Source organism: Pelophylax lessonae, assembly GCF_965119305.1.
Source record: "Pelophylax lessonae genome assembly, chromosome: 5".
Classification (NCBI taxonomy): Eukaryota; Metazoa; Chordata; class Amphibia; order Anura; family Ranidae; genus Pelophylax; species Pelophylax lessonae.
Genome location: NC_138772.1, coordinates 397,476,073 through 397,486,353, shown reverse-complemented (window position 1 = coordinate 397,486,353; position 10,281 = coordinate 397,476,073). Strand labels below are relative to the sequence as shown.

The following is a 10,281-nucleotide window of genomic DNA, read 5'->3' as shown; positions in this document are numbered from 1 at the left end:
GCCTCTGGGACTGTGCATGAGCAATGCCCACCGAGCATGCGCACTTGTCTAATTCTTTCATGTTCAATCACGTATCCGGGGCTCTGAGCATGCGCACTGCTGCGCTGCTCAGCTGTTTCAGCCCGGAAGTGACGAGGGTATGGTTTCTCCACGGGGTATGGTTTTTTAACGTTTCACCTGTGTCCTAACAACCATGTGACACAGGGAAATGGCGAAACTATTACTTCCGGGTCACTGGAAAGGCGACAATGCTGTGATTGGACCGGCTGTCAAAATTTCCTGCTTCTGATTGGCCGAGGTGCGGCAGCACTGGCTTGTGATTGCTCAGGTGACCGGGCTGTGCGGTACGATTGGCTGAACTCACGGGGCAGCGTGTGATTTCGCAGCGTCACTGCTGTGCGGGGCCCTGTTTGAATGAACCTGGGAGAGAGAGAGCGCCCCGCGAGCCGATACTACGCCCCGAACACCCATCATGCCCCTGTATACAGGTACTGGAGACCCCGGGGCACGTGGCCGTTGTGAGCGGGTGGGGGCTGGGTGGCACTGGGGAGACTTACTCCTACCTTACCTGTAGCGCTATCCTATACCAAAGGGCTGTACAGCCTCCATACAGCACTAGGTCTATTTCAGGGGGAGTTCAGCCTCTGGAAGGTACATATTTATGACAGAAGTAAAGCAAACTATACAAAGGATCACCTGTGCTTAGCCTGACTTTTATTCCAAAATGTAATTCGTCTTTAGCTATGAAATGGACAGAGAATTGTGGGGAGGTCCCCTGATGAGGTACTATGGTATATGTCAGCTCTAGTCCCCTTGTCTAACATTGTCTGTCTCCTAGGTAACCACCTGGCCTGGGACAGGTGAAGCCGTATTCCCCTCCCCCTCCCACCCAAAACTCTTTCGCTATCAGAGACATTTTGAATTCTTTCCGACCTAGAATTATTGATCCTAATCCTGTGTGTGGCGATATGTACTATGTGTAGCCCAATGTGGGGGATGTATTAAGTGCTTGGGTGTAACCTTAAGGCTACGTTCACATGTGAGCGTAGCGATCGCGGGCAGAATCCCTGCGATTCTGCCCGCGATCTGGAAATCATTGCCCGTGATTTGCAATAGCACCCCAAACGCTGTGTGATGTTGCCCCGATTTCCGCCTGCCGAATCGCGGTAACATAGCGTGAACAACACATGTCGCCCAAAAAAGGTACAAGAGCTTCTTTGGGGCGTCATGCATTGTTTGCGCGATTTGTTTGTAAATTAAGTCGCGCTATATTATGATCAATGGAGATGTAAAGTCCATACAGTCCAAACAATAAATGAAGATGTAATCCAGGACCAGGCTCCCTTAAGGGTATATGTTTACCAGATTGAGGTAAGATAAAGGCAGATGCTCTAGGTAAATCTTGTCACCTTGATAGTAGATCCAGGCCCACGTGAACGATTAGCTCAATGGTCATTGGATCATGGAAGTAAAGTAAAAAACGCAATAGCGTAAGACCCAACAAACTAAAATTAATTAAACACCACAGTGTTCCTTAAAGGATGGGTTGAGTGTAAAATAAACCTCCACCAATATGATTGATCACTGATGAAAGTGAGTTAATGAAGAGTAAATCATGCAAAAGAGTGAAGAATTATGTGATAAATATCCCTTACCAAAGTGTGATAAGGGTTGACACCAAAAACAAATATATCGTATTCTAGCTGAAGTCGCCTCTTGCCAAACAATAAATAAGTGGCCAAAGTGAAGAAGGCAATGTTGGGAAGATTAGGTGCTGAACCACCACCAGCTAGATTCGCCTCTTACCATGTGAGAATAAGGTAAAGCAAATATGTGCAAATCACAATCCAGTGTAGCACCCGGAGCCAATATCAAGACAGTAGGGATCGCCTCTTACCAAATTGGAATAACAGTCAAGCCTGTATAGTAATCAATCATCTGGGGCCCGACCCTAGACTTGAGCTGCTCCTGCTCTGTCTTCTCATCCAGAAATAGTCTCCCCCCGCTTCAGCACCGCGTCACTGCCCGTCTCTATGAGGTCACTCAGGGCTCTGCAAAGGCCTACTACGTCACCAGCACGACGTCCTTGTTTGCGCGATGTTAACGCGATTTGGCAGGCGGAAATTGCGGCAACATCGCACAGTTTGGGGTGCTATTTCAAATCAGGGGCAACGCACATGCGTCCCGCGATTTGCAATGATTTCAGGATCGCGGGCAGAATCGCGGTGATTCTGCCCGCGATCGCTACGCTCACATGTGAACGTAGCCTACGGGTTCTTTCACACGGCTTTCCACCTGACGGACTCAGTTTTGCTCAACGGGAATCAATCTGCTGAGCAGGTGGATGACAGCTCCGTCTCCGCTTACTTTGCAGAAACAGAGCTATCATAGCCCTGCTCTCCTCTATGGGGAGATCTGAATTTCACAGACCGGATCGGATGTTAGCGGAGATGTCACCACTGACATCCGCTGCTCCATAGAGGTACATGGATCGTCCAATCAGGTCCACCTGAAAAAAACTGACAGGCGGACCTGATTGGAAAGGGCCTAAAGGATAAGTTAACACTGTTCACACCTAGGGGACCCAGATCGAGGGCGGAATCAATGCGATTTTAAATCTCAGGAGGCCCTTGTAATCTCGTTACTTTTTAATGGCTCCCTAATCGCAGCATGGTTTTGCCACGATTGTCGCCCAAACAGAATTGCGGGACACCTGTTGCCCAAAGGAAGTTCCAGATTTGTGGCCATTCTGCCCACGATCTGGGATGCCTAAGTGTAAACAGAGCCCTTTTTTTTTATTTGTTTTATTTTTCTACCTGCACGTTTTTTTTTTTTTTTTTGCAAGGAAAAAAAATGTACATTATTTTTAATTGCAGGAGCCCGGAAAGCATTGAACCAGGGATCAGCAGATCTCTGATGCCATGCAGGTCTCCTGCACGCCTGTACATCCCGTATGGGTAAGCCGATACTCGCTGACAGGAAGACTCCATGAACAACCACTGCACTCCACAGTGCTGTTTTGGTTCATTGAGAACTATGAGCTGACAGCCGCTAAGGATGTCTGGACTTGTAGTTCATTCAGACAACGAGTTGTGTGCAGGAATGGCACGGCCGAGTTGGCAGAGCCCCGCAGGGCCACACTGGTTTCAATTAATGGCAGCTAGTATGGGGAACTTCTCCTCATGCTGCAGCACTGGGAGCATGTTACATGTTCCCAAAGGTGAACTTCTCTTTAGGCCTCATGCACACTGAGCGTTTTTACAGCTGCTGTTTTTGGCATCAGCATGTTATCTTCTGTGTCCATGCACACATAGGCTGTTATCAGCAGTTTTTGGCAGGAACGTTTTCTGGTTGCAAAAACCCCCCAAAACAAGTGGATTTTGAGAGGAGTTTTTTAGCTGTAAAAACGCTCTAACTGATAAAAGCTGAAAAATGAAAAAACAAAACAAAAAACATGGCTATTCAGCGTTTATCAACGCTTTTGAGCCATAAGCTTTTGTGGGAGTGTAGTCTAGCTAAAAAAGAAAAACACAGAGAAACACTACTGCAAAAAAGCTGAAAAACTCCTTCTACAGCTACAGCTTTGTACTGGCGTTTTTAATAACGTTCAGTGTGCACAAGGCCTAAAAGTATAACTAAAGGCAATTTTTTTTTTCTTTTTCCAGTTTTGGATAGAGTAGAGAGGGATTAGAACACCTGTCAGTTTTTATTGCTGTCTGTCCCCATCAGGGAGATTCAGCCTCTCTATTTGTCTTGTTTACTGTTCTAACTGAAAGTGAAACTAAAAGTAAATTCCAAATTTTGGGTTGTCCCCAAAACAGTAATAGTGAGGAAATCTTCTAATGGTGACTACCAAGGATTTCCTGATTTTGGAGGAATTTCCAGGGGCAGGAGGTAAAGGGAAATCTCCTTAATGGGACAAAGATGGAAAAAATTAACCTGACAGGTGTTATAACCCTCCTTTACTCTATCCATAACACCCCCCCCCCTAAAAAAAAGTTTTGCCTGTGTGTTTTTTTTTTTTTTTTTTGCAGATTGCGTTTTCTTACCTGGCCATGCTGGCTGGGGTAAGTGACATGGGGACCCATAAAGAATGTTTTACATGTTGCTTCAAGGTCTGTGACTGGAAGGGGAGACCTCAGATCAGGGGACACCTGCCACACTCATTGCAGCAAACTTGGAGGGTGCGTCAGCTGTTACAGGGGTATATGAAAGCCAACAGATCGTTTCCATCTGACACTAAGCAGACAATTGTTTACAGCTACTGGGAGTGTGTGTAAACTGAACCCCCTCTGTTTCCACTGATCAGTGGCAATAGAAGGGTTAAGCTGCAGAGGCAGTCGGATGAGGATGCGCATCACAGCAAAACCATGTGGGACGACAGCCATGCAGACCAGTTTGCAGTGTGCGGCGTATGGTCTAAACACTGACAGGCTGACCCCCACCCCTTCAACTTCTGCAGCAATGCTGGCAACACTCATATGTCTATTTCCCAAAGACAACCTCTGTATATGACACTGAGCATGTGCACTCAACCTCTTTGGTCGACCATGACGAGGCCTGTTCCGAGTGGAACCTGTCCTGTTAAACAGCAGTATGGCCTTGGCCACCGTGCTGCATCTCAGTTTCTGGGTCCTGGCAGTCTTCTTATAGCCTAGGCCATCTTTATGTGGAGAAACAATTCTTTTTTTCAGATCCTCAGCAAGTTCTTTGCCATGAGGTGCCATGTTGAACTTTCAGTGACCAGTGTGAGAGTGATAATGCCAAATTTAACACACCTGAGACCTTGTAACACTAACGAGTCACATGACACAGGGGAGGGAAAATGGCTAATTGGGTCCAATTTGGACATTTTCACTTAAGGGTGTACTCACTTTTGTTGCCAGCGGTTTAGACATTAATGGCTGTGTGTTGAGTTATTTTGAGGGGACAGCAAATTTATACTGTTATACAAGCTGCACACTCACTACTTTACATTGTAGTAAAGTGTCATTTCTTCAGTGTTGTCACATGTAAAAGATATAATAAAATTACAAAAATGTGAGGGGTGTACTCACTTTTGAGAGATACTGTATGTGATTAACCTCTTGCTGACCACATCACTTACATGTACAGCGGCAAAGCGCCCTCTCTGTACTGGATCACACATCTGATATGTGATCCAGCACTTCCCGGTAGGGGGTGTGCGCCCGCCACCCCGGCTGTGCTTTGAGTAGGTACCGCACAAGCCAATCAGTGGGTGCTGACCAATGAGTGACTGGCACCAGCAAAGCAGGGGGGGGGGGGGGGGAAGCAAGCTTGCTTAGTAAAATCACCACCAATCATTACGTATAGTTAGGCACACATTTAAAGTAAACCCTCCTATAGTTTTCAGCCAAGGAAGCTGCCATCTTGGCCTGTTTGATCTTCAACTGCCATGATGCTGCCCGTGTGTTCAGTTATGACACCAGCCATTGAATGGTTTGACCGTTTGTTTGAGAGTACAACCAATGTGACAGTTATGCCTCGTTTCTACTGAGCGGGTCGGTACGGTACGCTATTTTGAGTGTTTCCATTATGAAAGTGGCCCGTACAACCGAACCAAACCGCACCATTCCTGGTCCTCCTTCAGATGTAGGGCCATAGGAAATGGTACGGTTAGGGCCGAGCTACTGGCGTCACACGATACATTCCACTGATTGGCGGACAGGAAAACCTCACTGCTCACGTCAAAAGGCATTTGGTGTAAACCCCACATGGCCCCTGGCGGTTGGACTTGCAGTGGAAACGCTCACCTGAATAGGCCGGACCATTCTAACCCTTCCAATCTGTACCGACCCGAACCGTTCTGCTCAGTGGAAACGAGGCATTACTTTCCCGCCACATGCCGGGAATTAAACTTTTTTTTTTTTTTTTTTTTTTTTAAGCTGTTAAAGTGAAACTTTACCCATAACCACTTGATAAATGTCCTTTAGCAAGGAGCATACAGTGCATCTGTAAAGTATTCACAGCGCTTCACTTTTTCCACATTTTATGTTGCAGCCTCATTCCAGAATTGAATAAATTCATTATTTTCCTTAAAATTCTACAAACAATATCCCATAATGACAACGTGGACGTTTGGGATAACATCTTTGCAAATTTATTAAAAATGTAAAAAACAAAAAAAATCACATGTACCTAAGTATTCACAGCCTTTGCCATGACACTCAAACTTGAGCTCAGGTGCATCCTGTTTCCACTGATAATCCTTAAGATGTTTCTATAACTTGATAGGAGTCCACCTGTGGTAAATTCAGTTGATTGGACATGATTTGGAAAGGCACACACCTGTCTATAAAAGGTCCCACAGTTGACAGTGCATGTCAGAGCACCAATCAATCCATGAAGTCCAAGGAATTGCCTGTAGACCTCTGAGACAGGATTGTATTGAGGCACAGATCTGGGGAAGGGTACAGAAAAATTTCTGCAGCATTGAAGGTCCCAATGAGCACAGTGGCCTCCATCATCATCCGTTAATGGAAGAAGTTTGGAACCAGCAGGACTCTTCCTTGAGTTGGCCGCCCAGCCTAACTAAGCGATCGGCGGGGAGAAGGGCCTTAGTCAGGGAGGTGACCAAGAACCCAATGGTCACTTTGACAGAGCTTCAGCGTTTCTCTCTCCGGAGAGAGGAGAGCCTTCCAGAAGAACATCTCTGCAGCAGTACACCAATCAGGCCTGTGTGGTAGAGTGGCCAGGCGGAAGCTACTCCTTAGTAAAATGCACATGGCAGCCCATCTGGAGTTTGCCAAAAGGCACCTGAAGGACTCTGACCATGAAAAACAAAATTGCCTGAATAGCAAGCCTCATGTCTGGAGGAAACCAGGCACTGTTCATCGCCTGGCCAATACCATCCCTACAGTGAAGCATGTAGGTGGCAGCATCATGATGTGGGGATGTTTTTCAGCTGCAGGAACTTAGTTAAAAACTTAGAAACTAGTCGGGATTGAGGGAAAGATGAATACAGCAATGTACAGACACATCCTTGATGAAAACCTGCTCCAGAGTGCTCTGGACCTCAGACTGGGGCCAAAGGTTCATCTTCCAACAGGACATCCACAGCTTCCCTAAGCACACAGCTACGATAACAAAGGAGTGGCTACAGGGCAACTCTGTGAATGTCCTTGAGTGGCCCAGCCAGAGCCCAGACTTGAACCAATTGAACATCTCTGGAGAGATCTGACATAACATAATAAAATGTGGAAAAAGTGAAGTGCTGTGAATACCTTCCGGATGCACTGTACATGCCACAGTATTATGCTACCATTATTAGTGTGTGCTGTAAATTGACTCCAGCATTGTTCCTGTTTCTTTTTGCTGGAGGCTGCCATTTTGCTGAAGCCCAGAGCCCCTGAACAGCAATAAATCCTAAAATGGGACTGAACCCATTGATTTAAGTGTTTAAAAAAATTACCTTCCTGGAATGCCAGGATGGCTAACTGTCACATTTACTTGTGTCCTCATCCTAACTGTCAAGCCATCAAATGGTTGTGCAGCACTATGGCAGTTGCAGATCAAACAGAAGCAGCTTCCTTGGCTATAAAGAATATGAGGGCTTAATTCCACTAGAGCTGTCAGCAGATCAACCTCTACATACTCAGCAGTGCCTAAGAATGGAGAGCCACTGAGCATGTGCAGAGCAGTTAGAGACAGTGTATTACTGGTTTTAAACTGTATAGACCCTTATTTTTAATGTTTTGCATAGCTATATCTGCACAAGGGACCAGCCGTAAGTGATTTACCAGGACTTAATTTTCTGACTAAAGTTCCACTTTAAATTTATGGGTTTAGTTCCACTTTAACACTTTGATCGCCTCCTAGATGTTAGCCCCTCCCCAGCAAGTGTCATTAGTACAGTGACAGTGTATAGTATTAGCACTGATCACTGTATTGTCGTCATTGGTGTCAGTGTACCCCCCCCCCCCCCCTGCCAGCGTCCGCTAGTGTCATATTGTCCGCAACACTACTGCAGTCCCACTAGAAGTTGCTAATCATCGCCATTACTAGTGTAAAAAAAAAATACAGTATATATACCATAGATTGTAGCCTAACTTTCACGCAAACCAAATGTACACTTATTGGGTTTTTTGTTTTAGCAAAGATGTAGCAGAATGCATTATGCTCTAAATTCATGAAAAAATTATATAATATTTTATTTTGTTTTTTAATTCTTTATTCATTGTTTTATAGCAGAAAAACTGAATTTTTGTAAAATCTTACCGTAAAATTCCTTTCTCTGAGTCCTCTGACAGTCGCCGCCCACTCATACAGTCTTCACCAATGGGTATTGACCTCTTATCCATAGGAGCAAGCTAGGCATAAGACTTGTTAAAAACAAAGCATTTACATAGACACACCTATGGGGGCTGTCCCACTGGTCCAATACCCCCCTGCTATCAGCCATCCCAACTCAGTTTGGTAGCAAGCAGTCCAAGAACCCCAAAAAGAGGGGCGGGGGCGGCAACTGTCAGAGGACTCAGAGAAAGGAATTTTACGGTAAGATTTTACAAAAATTCAGTTTTCTCTTACGTCCTCCCGACAGTCGCCGCCCACTCATACAGTCTTCACCAATGGAATGTCCCAAAGCAGTGTAGACATGAGGGGTGGGAAAACGCAACCGTCAGAAAGGCAACGCAGTACCCACATCAGAGAAAGGAACCTTGCATGAACAGAAAGGTAACCCTCTGGGTAACAAAAAAGGCTCAACAGGAGCAACAACCCAGGAAAGCAAATAACTAAGGGGATAAACAACCCCAACAGCCAGGGACCCGCAATAAAACCAGGGTCCCCTCACGGTACTGCCGCACAGAGAACTTTGCGGCCAAAGGAGGCATCAGCTAATGCCAGAACATCAATTTTGTAGAATTTGGAAAAGGGGTGCACTGACGACCAAGTCGCAGCCTTACACCCCTGGGCCACCGAAGCCTGATGCCGGAAGGCCCAGGACGCACTCACCGCTCTGGTAGTGTGCGCCTTGACAGGGAAGGGCGGTACACGTTCCTTCAATGAATAGGCCTGTACAATTGTCTGATCGATTTGGAAATGGTCGCCACAGACGCAGCCATACCCTTCCGAGGTCCCTCAGGAAGGACAAAAAGAGAATCCGATTTCCGAAAGGATTCAGTTGACAACAGGTAAACCCTGATCGCCCTGACAACATCCAAGGAATGCAAAGCAACCTCCTTAGGATGCTGAGCGAAGGCAAAACAATGTCCTCATTAAGATGAAAATCAGAGACCCCCTTTGGAAGAAAGGACTGGTTAGATCGCAAGACCATCTTATACCTATGAACCACCAGGTAAGGGGAGCGGCAAGACAAGGCCGCTAACTCCGACACTCTGCGAGCAGAAGTGATCGCCACAAGAAAGGCAACCTTTTTAGACAGCAGAGTTAATGAGATTTCCCTGATGTTTTCAAATGGGGAACGTTGTAACACGGACAGAACCAAGTTCAAGTCCCATGGAGGTAAGGGCGCCCTTCGAGGAGGGGCAAGTGACGCACACCTTAATTAAAGGTGCAAATCAAAGAATCAGACGCCAAGGGGCGCTGGAAAAGGACAGCCAGTGCAGATACCTGGCTCTTAATCGTGGCCAACGCAAGGCGCTGGTCCACACCAGACTGAAGGAAAGCCAACACTCTCGCCACCGAGTATGAACGAGGAGAGAAGCCCCTGGACTCACACCAGGCAAAATAAGCTTTCCATGTATGGTAATAAATCTTACTAGATGAGGCTTTTCTAGCCTTGAGTAAGGTAGGAATGACCTCTGAGGAGAGACCCCTGTCTCTTAGGACCTGGCTTTCAACAGCCATGCCGTTAAAGCCAGCGACTGTAAAGCAGGATGGAAGATCGGTCCCTGAGACAGTAGATCTTCTCGCATTGGCAGCCGCCATGGAGGCTCGACGGCCAGGTGTGATGTCCGGCGCCACCAGAATCGCCAATGTTGGTTCCTCCTGATCGAATGATTTCCTGAACCCACCTGTCGATTTCGGAGCAGCCAAGGTTGGAGGAAACCACGCAAACGTCCCCCCCACCCCTGAAATGGGTGAGGATGCCCCTTCAGGCAGAGGCGGACTGGGCCGCCGTACCAGCCTGGGCGGTTTTTGGTTTGTCCGCCCAGGGCTTTCTCTGGCCACCCTGGCCCTTGAAGGGTTTTCCCTTGTTCTGTGACTTGAAGGCACGAAAGGACCCCTGATTTGGTTTAAAGGAGGGGCCCCGCTTACCGCGGAAAAACTTGCCCTTAGGATTATGGGGCAGCAGAGTGC

The 10,281-nt window shown here is 46.8% G+C and overlaps 1 protein-coding gene across 1 annotated transcript in view; it reads left to right on the top strand.

The window, feature by feature from the left end:
* Positions 1 to 329: 329 nt before the first annotated feature.
* USP14 (ubiquitin specific peptidase 14) overlaps positions 330 to 10,281 on the top strand; it is a 63,698-nt gene continuing 53,746 nt past the window's right edge. Inside the window, exon 1 of the mRNA XM_082257489.1 lies at positions 330 to 488. Coding sequence (XP_082113615.1) covers positions 473 to 488 — 16 coding nt within the window. The 5' untranslated portion in view covers positions 330 to 472. The remainder of the gene's footprint in view (positions 489 to 10,281) is intronic.